The sequence below is a fragment of the Cetorhinus maximus genome, chromosome 1, assembly GCF_964194155.1.
Source record: "Cetorhinus maximus chromosome 1, sCetMax3.hap1.1, whole genome shotgun sequence".
Taxonomy (NCBI): Eukaryota; Metazoa; Chordata; class Chondrichthyes; order Lamniformes; family Cetorhinidae; genus Cetorhinus; species Cetorhinus maximus.
In genome coordinates, this window is record NC_135879.1 from 187,923,724 (window position 1) to 187,942,003 (window position 18,280).

Below are 18,280 nucleotides of genomic sequence, written 5' to 3' on the forward strand. Positions count from 1 at the left end.
CTGCTCAGAGTTCTCTTGGTAAACAGTGAACACATTCCCACTTCTTCACCTATCACTAATATCCCCGTTTCACCTGTACAAAAACTGTTGGTTTCTCCTGTACCTGAACCTCGGAACCTACAGTACTTTAACTTCCAAAATTTTTCTGCACCCCAATAATTCCAACAGGTTTACCCTGCAATTTCCAACATACTGACTTTGGATGCCCTACTTTATTCAAATGTAAACACCTCAACTTTCAAATGTCACTTCTATCCTCAGCACCATCATTTGCATTCTGAGAAAAACTTCCTTGGAACTTCAAGCTACTTCTTCTTTTCCCTGACTACCTACCTTCCTTTCACCTTCCCACTTTGTATCCTTTTCCGATTTAAAAGGGTGATGAGAAAAAGGTTCAGCTCTATGCGCTAACTCATGATCATCGGCTATCTCCGCTGCTTGCCTTACATAATCAACGCTCTGTTCCTCCACATGAGCTCTCACTACCGAAGGGATTGAATCTTTAAATTTTTCCGAAAGAATTACTTCTCTAAGAGCTGCATACGTTGCTTCCATTTTTACTGCCTATATCCAACAGTCAAAATTACTTTGTTGTACTCTTTCAAATTCAGTAGAAGTTTCCTCAGGCTGTTTTCTCATATCCCTAAATTTCTGCTTGTATGCTTCAGGGGCCAACTCATATGCACTCAAAATAGCCTTTTTCACCACATCATAATTCTCCGACATTTCTTCCGAGAGTGAAGCATATACCTTATGCGGTCTACCCACCAACCTGGATTGTAACAATAATATCCAGTTCTCCTGTGGCAATTTCATCTGTTTAACTATCTTCTCAAATGAAATAAAAGAAGCTTCAATATTTTTTTCCTCAAACTTTGGAAGAGCTTGTACAAATTTAAACATCTCTCCATTGGGTTCTAGTATGGAGATAAGTCCTTCCTCACCTCCTGGCATTTCTTTTTAAACTGCCAACATCTTCAGTTAGAATTCCCTCTCCCTTTTTTTCTCTTTCCTCCTTCTCTATCTTCACAATTTCTAACTCACTTTCCTGTTTCCTTTCTCTCTTCTGACTTTCTGCCTGTTCCCTCTTGAATGCCCTTTCTCTTTCCTGTTCTTCCATTCAATCATTTTCATTTGCAACTGAATTTGAGCCCATTCCAATGAACCACCCCTTGGAGAACTCTGTCTCTCAGGTACTCCTTCCAATTTCAAATGCTGTGCTACCACTTCAATTATGTCTGCTTTCCTAGCCCCAGCAGGTAACACCAATTGTAATTTATCCACCAACTCTGTCAACTAACCCTAGGATACTTTTTGTAACCCAATCAAAGTTATATCTTCTACTTCCAAAAAAGATTTAGCCATGGATACAGCCATTTTTTCAGTCTCACCACTTCAAAAATACGTAACATCCACTCCTGAATTCAAAGTGCTTCTTGTACTCATAACTTTAAGATTCACCAATTCCAAAAAAAGCAAGGAATTACAAATGTATCCCGCAAAGAACTCCCAATTATTATGACACAGCCGACGGTAAAAGCTGAGGTGTTCAAATCCCACACGGAAACTTGAAGCAACTATCATAACCCACTTTTGCAATTTGTATGTTTCAAGGTGCAGGGTTTGAATTCAATAGTAATAAGACCACCAAGTCTCAAGAGGTTTTTTATAAACTAAATTAAACATTTATTAATGCAATAAAGATTGTAAACACGTACATATGTCTACAAATTTACAACTATAATAACTACAAAAATCTCCTAATTAATATGACTCTCAGTTACACACCTGTTAAGACAACAGTAAAACTGAAAGATTTAAAGAGACACCTGACAAAGCACAACCTGGACAGTCACATTCAAAATGAGTTTCTTTCAGCTCTGGGTCCTTGCAGACAGCAGCTCGTGGCTTCTCACACTTGTTGGATCTTAAAATTCCTCTGCCTTATACACAATCTCCTTTCTCATTTATACATATCTTTCTCATTGAGTGTAAATTTTCGATTGTATCACTAGGCTTTTAATTTTACCTCTTCTCACAAAAACATCCTTTGATTCCACCAATTTTATTAGTAAGTTGAAAAAAATAAACACATTGATTGGCATCTTCTAGCTAGGTGCAAGATTTCACCAATTCTTTTGAATGGTTTATTTAAAAATGCAAATTTCCCTCTTCACACCTATGTTTCAAAACTTCCCCATGTTTATCTAATTACCATTTCAAACCTACTTCTTTCTATACATCAAAGCTGCTAGACCAGATGGCTTTAATCCAATTAAGATACACACACACACACACACACACACACATAGACACAGACACCACTAAACTCTATTTTAAAAAATAATTTCCAATAACATTATAGACATTAATATCTCTTTGTGACAGCCCTCACTCTCTATTGTCCATGCTCACTCTTTGCTGGCGGCTGTCACTCTCGGCTATCCACTCTCACTCTCCACTGTCCGCTCTCCCTCGTTACTGTCGGCTCTCATTCAATACTGTCCATTGTCACTCCCTGCTGTCCACTTGCACTCTCTGCTGCCACTCGTACTCTTTGCTGTCCGCCCTCACTCTCTGTTGTCTGCTCCAAATCTCTGCTGTCCAACCTCAATCTTTGTTGTCAGTTCTCACTCTCTGCTGTCTGCTCTCACTCTCTGCTGTCTGCTCTCACTCGCTGCCAACCCTCTCCCTCTCTGCTGTCTGCTCTCACTCGCTGCTGCTCGCTCTCACTTGCTGCTTCTCACCCTCACTCCCTGCTGTCTGCTCTCACTCTCTGATATCCAGCCTCACTCTCTGCTGTATGCTCTCACTCTCCGCTGTATGGTCTCACTCTCTGTTATTCTCCCTCACTCTCTGCTGTTCACCTTCACTCTCTGCTGTTCGCCTTCACTCTTCGTTGTTCGACCTCTCCCTCTGCTGTTTGCCCTCACGCTCTGTTATTCACCCTCACTTTCTGCTGTCCACTCTCGTTCGCTGCTGTAAACTCTCTGCTGTATTCTCTCACTCTGTGCAGTATGCTCTCACTCTCTGTTATTCATCCTCATTCTCTGCTGCCCGCTCTCACTCTATGCTGTCCACTCTCACTCGTTGCTTCTCACTCTCATTCTCTGCTGTCTGCTCTCACTCTCTGATATCCAGCCTCACTCTCTGCTGTATGCTTTCAATCTGTACTGTATGCTCTCACTCCCTGCTCTCTGCTCTCACTCTCTGCTGTCCTCCCTCACTCACTGCTACCCCTCTCCCTCTCTGCCATTCTTGCTCGCTCTTTGTTGTCTGTTCTCCCTCTTTGCTGCCACCTCTCACTCTCTGATATCTGGACTCACTCTCTGTTGTCCGCTCTGATACTTACTTCTGCTCTCACTCTCTGCTGTATGCTCTCACTCGCTGCTGCTCGCTCTCACTTGCTGCTTCTCACCCTCACTCTCTGCTGTCTGCTCTCACTCTCTAATATCCAGCCTCACTCTCTGCTGTATGCTCTCACTCTCCACTGTATGCTCTCACTCTCTGTTATTCTCCATCACTCTCTGCTGTTTGCCCTCACTCTCTGCTGTTCGCCTTCACTCTCTGCTGTCCACTCTCATTCGCTGCTGTAAACTCTCTGCTGTATTCTCTCACTCTGTGCAGTATGCTCTCACTCTCTGTTGTTCATCCTCATTCTCTGCTGCCCGCTCTCACTCTATGCTGTCCGCTCTTACTCGCTGCTGCTTACTCTCACTCACTGCTTCTCACTCTCACTCTCTGCTATCTGCTTTCACTCTGTACTGTATGCTCTCACTCCCTGCTCTCTGCTCTCACTCTCTGCTGTCCTCCCTCACTCACTGCTACCCCTCTCCCTCTCTGCCATCCTTGCTCGCTCTCTGCTGTCTGTTCTCCCTCTTTGCTGCCACCTCTCACTCTCTGTAGTCTGCTCCCACTCTCTGATATCTGGCCTCACACTCTGCCGTCCGCTCTGACACTGTCTGCTCTCAATCTCTGCTGTATGCTCTCACTCTCTGCTGTCCACCTCACTCTCTGCTGCCCTCTCTCACTCACTGCTGTCTGATCTCACTCTCTGCTGTCCTCTCTCACTCTCTGCTGTCCTCTCTCACTCTCTGCTGTCCGCCTCACTCTCTGCTGTCTGCCCTCACTCTCTGCTGTCCGCCTCACTCTCTGCTGTCCTCTCTCACTCACTGCTGTCTGCTCTCACTCTCTGCTGTCTGCTCTCACTCTCTGCTGTCTGCTCTCACTCTCTGATATCCAGCCTCACTCTCTGCTGTATGCTCTCACTGTCCGCTGTATGCTCTCACTCTCTGTTATTTTCCCTCACTCTCTGCTGTTCACCTTCATTCTCTGCTGTTCACCTTCAGTCTGTGCTGTATGCTCTCACTCCCTGCTCTCTGCTCTCACGCTCTGCTGTCCTCCCTCCTCACTGCTACCCCTCTCCCTCTCTGCCATCCTTGCTCGCTCTCTGTTGTCTGTTCTCCCTCTTTGCTGCCACCTCTCACTCTCTGTGGTCTGCTCCTACTCTCTGATATCTGGACTCACTCTCTGCTGTCTGCTCTCACTCGCTGCTGCTCGTTCTCACTCACTGCTGTCTGCTCTCACTCTCTGCTGTCTGCTCTCACTCGCTGCTGCTCGTTCTCACTCACTGCTGTCTGCTCTCACTCTCTGATATCCAGCCTCACTTTCTGCTGTATGCTCTCACTCTCCGATGTTTGCTCTCACTCTCTGTTATTCTCCCTCACTCTCTGCTGTTCGACCTCACTCTCTACTGTTTGCCTTTACTCTCTGCTGTTTGACCTCACTCTCTGTTATTCACCCTTACTCTGTACGGTCCACTCTCATTCGCTGCTGTAAACTCTCTGCTGTATTCTCTTACTCTGTGCTGTAGGCTCTCACTCTCTGTTGTTCGTCCTCATTCTCTGCTGCCCACTCTCATTCTATGCTCTCCGCTCTCCCTCGCTGCTTCTCACTCTCACTCTCTGCTATCTGCTCTCACTCTGTACTGTATGCTCTCACTCCCTGCTCTCTGCTCTCACTCTCTGCTGTCCTCCCTCCCTCACTGCTACCCCTCTCCCTCTCTGCCATCCTTGCTCGCTCTCTGCTGTCCTCTCGCACTCTCTGCTCTCTGCCCTCACTCTCTGCTGTCCGCCTCACTCACTGCTGTCCTCTCTCACTCTCTGCTGTCCTCTTGCACGCTCTGCCATCTGCTCACACTCTCTGCTGTCCTCTCTCATTCTCTACTGTCCTCTCGCACTCTCTGCTGTCCGCTCGCACTGCAGAGAATGAGAGCAGACAGCTGTGAATGAGCCGCAGTAATAGTGGTTATTGTAATGATGTCTTTGCTGACCCCAGGCAGTAATGTTCCCATGTTGTAAGCTGCAGGTGTCCTTTCTGTAAATAGCACTATGTCCTGCAACTGATTCCCTGCTGACCAAATGTACATTTTTTGTTCCGAGAAGCCTTTGTGGGTTTCTTGTGTTTTCTCAGACAGGGGACCTCACTCTAGGGCTGAGAATGAAAATTCACAACATTGCTACACTAGCCTTTTCCCCTGTGGAGTTACAAGAACTCAAGGGCTTTGAATGCATTTTTATAACCATTTTCATTTAAAAAGAAACATGCATTTAAATAGCACCTTTCTCGGCCTCATGATATCCCAAATAGTTGAGCAAAAGAATCTCTTAGATCGGCAATTAATTGTGTGAGGGAAATCGCACATTGATAACACAGACGTTTCCCAATCCAGGTTTTCCTCCTTACAAGAACATAAGAAATAGGAGCAGGAGTAGATTGTTTGGCCCCTCAAGACTGTTATGCCATTCAATATGATCGTGGCTGAGTTTCTACATAACTCTAATTTCCTGCCTGCTCCCCATATCCCTTGATTCCCTGAAAGACCAAAAATTAGTCTATCTCAGCTTTCACAACCCTCTGGTGTAGAGAATTCCAAAGGTTCACAACGCTTTGAGTGAAGAAATTTCTCGTCATCTCAGTCCTAAATGATCACTCCCTTGTCCTGAGACTTTGATCCCTTGTTCTCGATTCCCCAGCCAGGGGAAGCAACTTCTCAATGTCTATCCTGTCAAGCCCCTTCAAAGTCTTTTATGTTTCAATAAGAGCACCACTCATTCATCTAAACTCCAGCAAATATAGGCTCAATTTACTCAGCCTCTCATCATAGGACAACCCTGTCATCCCAGGAACCAATCTAGTGAACATCCACTGTACCATATATACTATGGTAGTATAGTATCTATACTATATGATGTATAGTATACATGTATACCATATACATATAGTATACATGTATACTATACATCATATAGTATAGATGTACTATACTACCATAGTAGGATATACTAAAGAAGTATATCCTTCTTTAGAAACAAAAACCAATTTTTAAAAAATTCTTTCATAGGATGTGGACATCACTGGCAAGGCCAGCATTTGTTTCCCTTGAAATGAGGCCATTTCAAAGGGTAGTTAAGAGTTAACCACATCACTGTGCTGTGGATTTAGAGAATCACATGTAGGCCAGACGAAGACAGCAGATTTCCTTCCCTACAACAATCAATAATAATTTCATGATCACCGCTACTGAGACTAGCTTTCAGCTCCACCAGCTACCATGATGGGATTTGAACCATGCTCCCAGAGCATTAAAAACAAAAAACTACTGCGGATGCTGGAAATCCAAAACAAAAACAGAATTACCTGGAAAAATTCAGCAGGTCTGGCAGCATCGGCAGAGAAGAAAAGAGTTGACGTTTCGAGTCCTCATGACCCTTCAGCAGAACTGAGTAAAGTTAGGAGAGGGGTGAAATATAAGCTGGCTTAAGGTGGTGGGGGGCGGGGTGGGGGTGGCGGTGGGGGGAGAGAAGTTGGGGGAAGTTGTTTAATTGACTGCCACTCCTCTTCAAGAAATGCCTACCTTGAAGAAGTACTGCTCTGCTCTCCGACAGGATTTCCATCTGTCTCTTCTGCCTTGTTCACCTTCATTGCTTTCCATTTCTCTCCTGGTGTTTGACAAGGTGTTTACTAAAACCCGCTTTCACAGCCATATTTCCTTTCTCAGTGACTGTCTCCGTCTCCGACTCACCCCACTCACACTGGCGCCAATTGATGCCCTCAAGTGGACAACTAATGCCCGCTTAAGGGTCTCATGTCAGTGCTGCTGAGTTTGGTGTGTTGGGGGGGTGGTGGGGGCTGCTCACCGTGCAGGAATCACAGCAGGTAAACCCATGTGGAGTAGCTTACAGGCTCCTGGTGGAGGAGGAGCCTCTCATTCAAAGGCACTTATTGTCTAATCGAGGCACCCTGCATCAGGAAGGGGGGGGCCCGCTGAGAGCCACCTCACTGACCTTGCTGCCAACACCCTCACCACCACTTCCCCACAACCCCCACCCTGTGACCCCTCTCCCACCATCACCTACCTCTGGCCTGGGGTTCAGCGGTGACCCTAGACCTTGGGTGGGTATTGTACTGACAGCAGCACCACCTCCTCAATGGCACTGCCGTTCAATAGACTACCAGCTTCTGATTGACATGCAGCTCTTGACAGCCAGGACTTCCACCTCCATGCTCCTTGATCCCAGGGGAAGGTTCACTGATGGCTTGTCAAGTGCTTAAGTGGCACATGATGTGGCAGGCCTTCCTGAAAAGAGGTGACGCAGGGCCTTGCCAGTTGTAGAAACTCCTGTTGGTTCTACAATATTCTAGCCTATGTCTTTGTATCCTCTTTGTGTCCTCCTTACTACTTGCATCCCCAGCAAGCTTTGTATCATCAGCAAACTTGGATACATTTGCTTCATTCATTTGGATACCTTCAACTAAGTCATTAGTCTTCTTTTTCCCATGATCTCCACCATGGGTAGGACAAGGAGGCAGGTCCCCCTTCCACTCCAGCCAGAATGGGAATTAAGCCCCACATTATTGGCACCAATCTGATCTACACCAGCCAACCAAGGAGCCTGAGTTGCTGTGGCAACATGCACTTTTACTTGCATGTTATTGTCCAGAGCTATGAACAGTGATGGTAGAGGCTCCAATTTTCTTTCCATCACATGGCTGACCAGGAATCTCTCTTGTTCTTACCACCTCCTATTGGTATATGCTGCAAGGGTTTGCAAATTGACACTCAATCTGTTAGCCACATAACGAATGCATCTTCTTTGGGCATTAAGTCCTGGAGTGGGACTTAAACCTGGAGATCTGGCTCAGGGGCAGTGATGCTACCACTGTGCCACAAGACCTCCAAGTCATTAATATAGATAGCACATAGCTGAGATCTCAGCACTTATCCTTGTGGCACTCCACTAGTCACAGCCTGTCAGCTTGAAAATGCCACGTTTATCCCCACTTTTAAACAATCCTCTATCCATGCTAATATATCGCCCCCCAACTCAACGAGCCCTTGTCCTCCTTATTAACCTTTTTGTCTGACACCTTATCGAATGCCCTTTGGAAATCCAAGAATATTACATATATTAGTTCCCCTTTGTCTGCCCTACTGATTATATCTTTAAAAAACTCTAATTGATTTATCAAACAGGATGTCCCTTTCATAAACCCATGCCAGGAAACAACACATGGAAGAGACACTGATGGTAGCAATGCTACAGAATGTACTCTGGGTGGGGGAACTTCAATGTCTATCACCAAGATGGAACAAAATGTCCACTTTCATCACTGAATCCCCTGCCATCAACAGCCTGCCGGCTACCTTTGACCGGGAACTTAACTGGACTTGCCAATATAAATGCTGTGGCTACGAGAGTAGTCTAGAGGCTAGGAATTCTGTGGTGAACTTAACTCCTGAATCCACAAAGACCATCTACAAGGTACAAGTCAGAAGTGTGATGGAATACTTTCCACTTGCCTGGGTAAGTACAACTCCAACAACACTCAAGAAGCTGAATGCCATCCAGGAAAAGCATCTGTTTGATTGGCAGCCCATCCACTAGCTTCAACATTCACTCTATCCATCACTAGTGCACAGTGGTATCAGTGTGTACCATACACAAAATTCACTGCAGTAACTCACCAAGGTTTCTTCAATAGGAACTCCTAAACTTTTGACCTCTACTGCCTGGAAGAACAAGGGCAACAGGCATCGGGTTTGTTATTTAAATGCCTGGTCCAAATTGAATTTTCCCTGTCATTGCAATTTTTATGGACGTGGATGGATTCCTGAAGGTTGTAGGAATCAGTTCATGAACCTTGGGAGAAACCTATTGTGGAGTCAGAAACCTTTTGACAGGTATGTTTAAAGGCTCTTGCCAACTTCAGCTGTCATAATGTAATGGTGTATACTGATTTAATTATGTTTTCTAATAGTGATTGATCATCCGGCTCAGTCCTAAAAAGAGAAAAGACTATTAAATTGACCAGAACGAAGTAAGAGTTCAGCTGCATTAGAGTCCTTTCTCCATGGATAAAGTCCTCTTCTGCATTCTATGAATATGTGTAAGGGACCATGTGGTTTGATTTTCACATTGATTTAATGTCCTGACATCTGCTGATCTTTTGAAGCACACTTACAATATCCACAACCTGTGTACATGCCCCTACTAGGCTGAGTATATTCGTGAGTCTTGAAGCTGAGCCAAACATTCATAATGAGGACATCTGGCAAAACAGATATCTGTCCATTTGTTCTGCATGCTTCTGTTGATACAGTTGCAAGATGGCCTCATTATGAATGAGTGGTTCATCTCCAACACTCACCACAGCTGCAAAGGGACTTATGAGTTTTGTTTTATTGACATTTTTATAAGCTTGTAATAGCATTATCTTTGTTTGAAGTGGTTTTTCAATGCCTGTGTGTTTATTTGGACAAGGTTAAGAGTTGTTATGTGGAATAAGTATTTATCCAATGGGACTTTCAGTGGCTGTGTTTGTTTGACAGTTTAATGATAATGCAAGATGGGCAATCTTTTCAAAGGAATTGTTGAATGCCTTATTTTGTTATTTCATAAGCTTTTCAAAGTATTGCCGGTGATTAAACAGTAGGGTTGGAAGCCCACACCTGTAGTGGTGTACCAGATGAGGTCCACCCCTTAGAGAAAGCAGTAACTCAGAGCAGCAGCTGCTAAGATTGATTACTCTTTGCCTTTTGGATTATAGGCTTCAATGTAAATCCACATGGTAACCAAGCCAGCTTTCAGCAGCTGTAGATCAGGGTCCCTTATTGCAGAATTCACTGCATAGCCTGTGAATGATCTCAGAAACATTCTGAATGCGCTGCTATGGTAAATAATGGTGGAGGGATGGGAGCGTGGAAATGCTTGCCCCATAGTGTAATTTGCTAAGTAGTGTAAAAGGAGCAGACACCCTCAGATATGAGTTTGCCCCATTTTCTGACCCACTGCCGCATTAGAATTATGCCAAAAATTGCAATTTCTGTACTTATGATTATCAATCTCAATTATACATATTCAGTGGGTCATTTCAAGCCCCAGATGTTTATCACAAAGTAACTAATAATAGCAAATTGTAGGAGAGTTATATTTGTCTTATAAATACAGACAGAGTGTAAAATAGCTTATGTTTCACTATGGGCTGTTTTGCACTATTGCCCAGAAAAGTTTCATCGCTAAATGCTTATAAAATTTTTAAAAATTATTGGTTGTAACTTCTCTTAAAACCATTGTTATATTTCTCGTCAACAGCTGTTGACTTTTCCATCATATTAATAATTCTTCTCTGTTTTTCCCCCCAAGGTAACATGATTGATCCGTGGACTTATGAAGGTAATAATTGTTGTTTGAATATGCAACCTGATTCAATGTTGATCGTAACAGTAACATCAAAGGTTAATAATTAATGGACAACAGCTGCCTGGTGCGAGCTGACGCTGTCCCATTATTAAACACGGCAAGCTGCTGCTCAGCAAAGAGCTATGCTGGGATTTCCTGCTGCGGCTTGTCTCTCAATTGGCCGGCAGCGCCTTCAGTGGTAGATTGGCTGAAATCATGTTCACATATCTTTCTACCAAAGCTAAAGTGGCCAATGACGGTGGCCTGAGGAAATTCCTAGCGCAGACTCTATCATGCCAAACCAGTCTTTGGTGTTTCAAATTTTGTCTACTGTCATGGACAAGATATCTTTTAAAAGGAAATGTGCCATCAAGGCAGGCATATTGCAAGGATGTTGACACATTCACATTGGGGCAGCAGTATTACCTTCTTTCACTTCAATGACAGTTAGTGTAAGGCCAGTTTGGAGAAGTGCCAAAGTGAAGCGATACTTCAAAATTGTTCTTGTTTTGAATACAAATCAAACTAGGCAACAGGACCTGGTGGAATGACAGTTGAGATCAAAATAATTATATATCTACAGCAAAATGCTTTTAGGCCACTGGTTGGCCAAGCTGCTTGATGCCTCTAGAAATGCATATCAATCGAAAGGGAACAAAAACTCTGGGGTTCAGGTCTTCACACTTACCTCTTTCTCCTAACACCTGAGAACAAGGTGTACGCATGGTGTGTTAGAGAAAGGAAAGGACCCAGGATCACAGAAATTATTGTTACATATAAGCTTATGACATGTTTACACCAAAAACACACCAAGACATGACCTTGTCATAAGATAAGCTGTAGGTATACTCAACGTTCCATCTCAACTAGATTGGAAACTCGTGCCAAACATTTTTCTTCACCATGCTGAGAAATTGCAGCCTATTATAGATGTGTTCTACTTTTTGTTGCTAAAAGGTTTGCTGGTTAATGTTCAAATTATTTATACAGTTGATATAGTAACACATGGGCTTTCCATTCCCCTTCTCACACTTCATGAAGGCTCTATTTTCCCTAAGTTCCAGCTTGGTTTTGTTCACAGGGCTCTGTGTGAAGAATCACTTGAGGCAGTAAAACGCTTTCTACTGTTAAACTGCAAATGATTTGTCTCTTTTCCGGCTGAAAATTGGGGCCTAAGATATATGCGTATCATATCTGTGATATTATCGCATACATTGAATAATGTCACAGGGTAAAAAAAAAGTAAAAACTGGGAAATAAGAGTACATGTCCAAACTGGTCTTGTAAACCTTATAATGGAATACCAGTAAAAGCTGGGAAATAAGAGTACTGGTCCGAACTGTTTTTTCCTATTGGAGTGCAAATTGTCTGTCATACATGATGCACAATGAAGCCAGAAATGTGATATGCATGCATCTCAGAGTCTCATTTCCGACAGGAAGAATTGTAAGACTTATGAGATTTTAAGTATCATGCAAGAAATTGGTTGTTAGTGATCCATTCAGGGTATTCCTAAGAGTGGTGATAAGGCAATATATCACCCTCTTCTCTCCTTGCTCTCAGTCAATGCTGACATCACCTTTATCTGTCCTCGGTTCAAGCAGGCACTCTCCTCCCTTCCTCCAAACAACTGCTCCTAGCTCCATTCTCCTCTCACTGCTGCTGCTGCTGCAAATGATTGAATATCAGGCATCACTGCCTAGGCCAACATTTATTGCCCATCCCTAGTTACCCTTGGTCAGAGGGCATTTTAAGAGCCAACTGCACTGATGTGGGTCTGGAGTCACATGTAGGCCAGACCAGGCAAGGACAGCAGATTTCCTTCCCTAAAGGGCATTAGTGAACCAGATGGGTTTTTACAGCAATCGGCAATGGTTTCATGGTCATTATTGGACTTTCAATTCTATGTTTTTATTGAACTCAAATTTCACCATCTGCCATGGTGGGATTCAAACCTGGGTTCCCAGAGCATTACCCTGGGTCTCTAGGATACCAGTCCAGTGATAATATCACTACGCCACTGCCTCCCCTATATTGTTGAACGATATGGTCAGCAAGTCCTGAACTTGCAATCTCCTGGCATAAGGCAAGAGTGGGGAGTAGCATGAGGTTGGCAGGAGGGGCCTCTAGGGTGTGTGTGGGGAGGAAGATGAAGCAGCAATGATTTCTATCCACAAGTGCGGTTAAGGAGATAGTGTCCTGAGAAGGCTGACAGTTGATGTGAAACATCATATAGCTTCATGTGCCTGATAAACATTCTGTGGAACTGACACATAAAGGGTAACAATAGATTGGGCCATAATTTGCTGTAGGAGTGAATATAGTGGCATCTGCTAGAGTTGAGCCTGCTCTTGCCTGTTTAATCTTGATGATATTGTATGTGGCAAGCTGCTGAAAGTGGAAAAACCCACAGTGAAGAAAATCAGGCATCTAGGGCCTGAATGAACAGAGCAAGCAATATGTATATCTCCTTAACTAACAGATTGAAGGGTTGTGAAATAAATAGCACAAGGGCTGAGAAGGAAGTGTGCATTAAAGTGGATGAAGTTAATGGCAAATCTGATTTAGAAAGAGAAAAGAGGGAAAGAAAAATGGAATGGGAGAGAAAGAGAAAACAAAGGAGAAGGTTAACAAAATTCACAAATATCCAACAACCAAAACCTGAAGGAATGTGACTCCAAACTTGTAATGGTTAGAGCTGGATTTTTGAGGAGTCAAGAAGACTCTGCAGACCTTTAAAAATGGTGGGTGGGATCCAAATGCAGAAGGCTACCCCCCACCCCCCCATTTCCGACAGATCTAATTTTTACCAATAGGGGAAAACAGATAGGGCATGCTTCACACAGGAGGGAAACCCAAGCTCAGCAAGACCATTTTAACTCAGTGTTGAGTTTTGGCTGTTGCATGCATGGGCCTTAATCTGTTGAGTGGGAGTCACTAATTCATAGAGTAGACGTAAACATTTTTGGAGGGTGCCTACAGTCAGAATAACTGTCATGATCTGAAGTTTTCTAAAGGCCCAGCTCTTTAAACAGGCTGCAAGCTGTCAGTAAGAGTTAAAATAAAACCTTCTGCTGGATTACTTTGATTAGCAGGTATGGTTTTAAAAAAGTAGCATTTGGTCGTGCGGTTTCAGTCGAGTTCTTTGTTGGCATTTCCCCAGTGGGCTCTCATTATGTCATCATGAATGCTTGGCTGATTAACAAAATGTATCGATTATCAATAGAAGGTTCTGAGCTCACAGTTTGCTTGGTTTAAGGAGCCTATTAAAGCAGTAGCTGTCTTTGATGTTTGGTCTGAGTAGAAGTTTATTTTTATTTTGAGGAGATTTAAAAGTTTTGAATGGGTTCTGGAAGGGGATTTTTTTCATTATCAAGCATGTATTAAACACATTTTATTTAAAATAAGTATTTCTTGGTCAAAAGTATGGGTAATCATCCTGTGCGTTAATTATTAATATATTTCTAAACATGTTCAGCATTTGTACATATGCTTTTCCGATTGGAATTTCCACCCAATGAAGTCATTATGTACAATGCATATAAAATGTAACTGCCAAAAATCCCTATAACAGTAACAATACACATTCAATACATACCATGATTTACATTTAGTATGGTGGTTTGTGCTTTGTTTTCTTTCAGATCAAGACTGGAGCGAAAGCTTTGAGTTTTGTAATGGGAATTCACAGTCTCCTATCAATATCGACACTGGTGAAACCAAATTGAACAAAAAACTTCCTTCAATCATTCTTGAAGGATATAACCTATCAGAAACAGAACAACTTGATTTATCTAATAATGGGCACACAGGTAAGTGTGAAATCATGGTATTCCTCTTTGCATATCAGTTTCAGTTGTCATAAGAACATAAGAAATAAATGATCCCCCCAGTATGCCCCACTATTCAATAGGATCATGGCTAATCATCGACATCAATTCCAGTTTTCTGCGCTATCTCCACATACTTTGATTCTGAGTGTCCAAAAAATCTATCTATCTCAGTCTTGAATGTATTCAACTACAGAGCATCCACAGCTCTCTGGGATATAGAATTCCAAAGATTCAAAACCCTTTGAGTGATGAATTTTCTCCTCATCCCAGTCCTAATTGGCCAATCCCTAATCCTAAAACTATCAGCCCCTAGTTCTACTGCCTCCAGCCAGGGGAAACAACCTCTCACCAGTCTTCCTGTCAAGCCCTCGAAGAATTTTATAAATTTCGGCACCATCACCTCTCATTCTTCTAAATTCCTGAGCATATAAGCCTATTCTACTCAATCTTTCCTCATAGGACAACCCTCTCATCCCAGGAATCACCTTTGAAATCAGAGTATGGATAGTGAGGCTAATATCTCTGTGGAGCTCAATTATATCCCTCACACTTCAGATAGAAGCAACATTGATGGTGTCTTGGGAAGTGCCCATAGATTTGACCACCCAGATCTCACATCTCTATTTATCTATGCTTACCTAGGTTATAATAAAAACAGTGAAAGGCAAATTCGATTTCCACCCACTCTCACAATCTATTGTTGCCCTTGCAACAATATGACCTCTAACTCATAAACAACACCACAAATTTGCAAGTTTTGCCCAACACATTTTGGGTGTCACACTTCCTGCATCAGACTTTGGGAGGGACACATTTGTGTATATGCAAATTGATGTATCATATTTCCTTTGCTAGGTTTGAGTTTCACATTCATAAAAGAAAAGCAATCCTAACTGAACAAGTATGGACCATACAAATCACCATGTAGAAAACAAGTAATATATAATACATATCAGACATGATTTCAGAAAATTCACAATCAATTAGTAAGGAGCAGAATTAAGCACCATGAAATTGTTCCTATCTAACAAAACCAAGAAATCTAGCATTGGAAGTAAGATTTGTAAAATAATAAAGACATAAATAAGTTCAGATTTCATGAGCAACTGATTATAAAGTAACACAGTACTGTTTTGTGCCTTAAAGTGTTTCTCCATCAGAGATTTCTTAGGTTCTTGGGCCTTCCCAGAGTATTCCTGATTCCAGATGATTTTCCAGCCTTAGGGATAATCTACATAATATTTTCAGGCTTCCAAGGATTGAGGGTAGAGATTGACTATTTAGAGACCATCCACAACATGACATGCTGTCAACCTCGGTATGAGTTCACACACAGGAAAACTTCACTCTTGTGCCTGAGCCTATGTAACCAATTTAATAGCATTTAACTACATAGGCTTTTTAATTGGCCCAGAAGCAATGGACACCAGGGACAAGCAGACATTACCTTATGTCCAACATTGCTACGGTTACAACGATAGCTAATATATTGGATAACATATATTAACTTACTATTAATATATGGGCATATACAGGCAGACATTGTGTGTGCCCTGTCACTTCCAATGGGATATCTCAGAAGTGTCAGGAGCCTATGCATCTGCTAGGAGAATATTTCTCACCTAAATTTATTCAAATTACACAGTGGAGCTGGCATAATGCATTCAGAAAATTTAGATCATTAAATTTAAGGGAATGTTTATTTAGCAAATATACAAGAGAAGCAATTCTGGAAGAACTGTAGGCGGAATTGCCTGTGCCCACTGGCGTTTGGCGTGTTCAGTGGCATGAGTGGACAATATGGCGAGAAGGCCAAAAATCGGTTTCACGACATCGCGAAACCAGTTTGCAATCATCTGATCAGCCCGCCAATTGTGGGTTGTATCTCAACCATCAGACATCAGGAACCTCATTGTAATACATCTGCATATCATTATAAGGCTAGCCTGCAAGACTCATACCCCATGCTGAATCATCCCCTGATGTATTTCACAACAGCACATAAGCGATCTGCACCTGGTGGGCTGTACTTCGCTCGGGACTTTGAGGTTTGTTCGCCTACCTTGCTTCAGTCAGCACTCGCAGTCATCAGTGGCAGGCTTCACAGGCAGCATCACATCACTTTCAGGGGGGTTCGTGGGCAGGTCTCTACCTACCAAACCAGCCGTAAGGTGGGGGTGGCTTTTCAATGGCTGCAGGGCTAGGGCTTGCTTGGGGAAGAGGGAGAAGTGGCCTCAGGCAAAGGAAGAGGCTGCAGGGTGAGGGCTGTACTGGGGAAGGAGGGTATCCCAGGGTGTGTTTGGGGGCACATGTTGACCTGTGCAAGTGGCCTCAAGATGGTGAGGACTGAGGAGGCACTCTCCAGAGGAGCTGAGATCAAGTGGACATGTGAGGGTATGTGTGTGAGAATGGGTGCTGATGTCCCTTGAGCTGGCAGTGAGTGAGATGAATGTGCGATGGGCTTGTGAGTGCGTGAGTTTAGAGTGATGAGATGGTTGCCTTACCCTGCCTTATCCTCTATCTGTGTTGGATGGCCAACCTCTTCTGTGCAGCATTGGCACTGATCACCACTGCCATCACCTACCAAGCTGGAGGGGTAATGTAACTGCCCCTCCTGTGGCCAGAGAGGGGGGTGGAAGACATCACGGCGGGTCTCCACAGTGTCCAAAAGGCACTTGGGGAACCATCAATAAACTGTGGGGCTGTAGTCTTTTTTGCCTTTTAGGTCTATCCTGTCTTCTGTGCGGCAGTCATGGGCTGGAAGCACTGAGAGGTATGCGCACAGCTGCACTTTAAATATGGTGTCCGGCGTGCTGGGGTGGTGAGGTGATAGCATGGCGGACAAGTGAGAGCCCACCCGCCATGGAAACGGTGTGTTTCCCGGGAACGCATAATTCATGTGGCGGGTTTGGGATGATATGGTGTGAAAAGCCACCATTGTGGCCGGCAGGTAAAACATCCTTTTACCCGCCCACTACTGCATTTAGTGGAAATCTGGGACGATTCTGCCTTGTGTGTTTATTCTATTTTGGAGGGAGCTTCTAAATAAAATTACTGAATTTAAGTACATAGCTTTAAGCAGAATGTTTTAGTAACACTGAGTGCTGTTCCACAGGTATTTGGTTAAAAAAAGGTAAGATTCAAGTTGCTTTAGGGCAAAATTTTACCCCCGTTGGGGGGGGAAATGCAGAGGCGGGCGTGGGGGCGCGCCACCATTTTTAGTGGGCGAGCCAATTAAGGCCCGCCCAGTGTGACGTCCGCAGGGAAGTGCTGCACTACCTGTGCAGGTGGGGTGGGGGTGGGGGGATTCCTAAAATCGGACTAAGTGCTGCCTCAGGGAGATCGGTTCCCAAAGTAAAAAAGTTACTGCAGTGAAAATTTCATTCACCATTCATGTCCCCTCATGTGACAATGTCACATGAGTTGGGACATGGACATAACGTTAATTAAAAGTGTCTCTTAACTTTTTGATCCAACAATGAAACCTCATCCTGCCCGTGGATGAGTTTTCATGCTTTTTCAGGCGGCCGCCAGTGCTCCTGATCTGCCTGTCAGTCTTAAGGTTGGAATGGCAGGTCCACTAATGAGCTTAATTGTTTTTTGAATGGCTTAAATAGGCCGTGGACAGGTTGGCGGGCCCACATCCGAGTCGGATGCGCGCCCGCCGAACTGACAATCTAAATGACGCGGGGTGACGTCAGGACA

The 18,280-nt window shown here is 43.6% G+C and overlaps 1 protein-coding gene across 2 annotated transcripts in view; it reads left to right on the forward strand.

The window, feature by feature from the left end:
- The window catches only part of ca9 (carbonic anhydrase IX), a 138,130-nt gene that overhangs the window by 34,177 nt on the left and 85,673 nt on the right, over window positions 1-18,280 (forward strand). For both annotated transcript variants that reach the window (XM_078550970.1, XM_078550959.1), the window contains exons 2-3: window positions 10,707-10,736; window positions 14,387-14,554. In XM_078550970.1, the coding sequence (XP_078407096.1) occupies window positions 10,707-10,736; window positions 14,387-14,554 (198 nt within the window). The remainder of the gene's footprint in view (window positions 1-10,706; window positions 10,737-14,386; window positions 14,555-18,280) is intronic.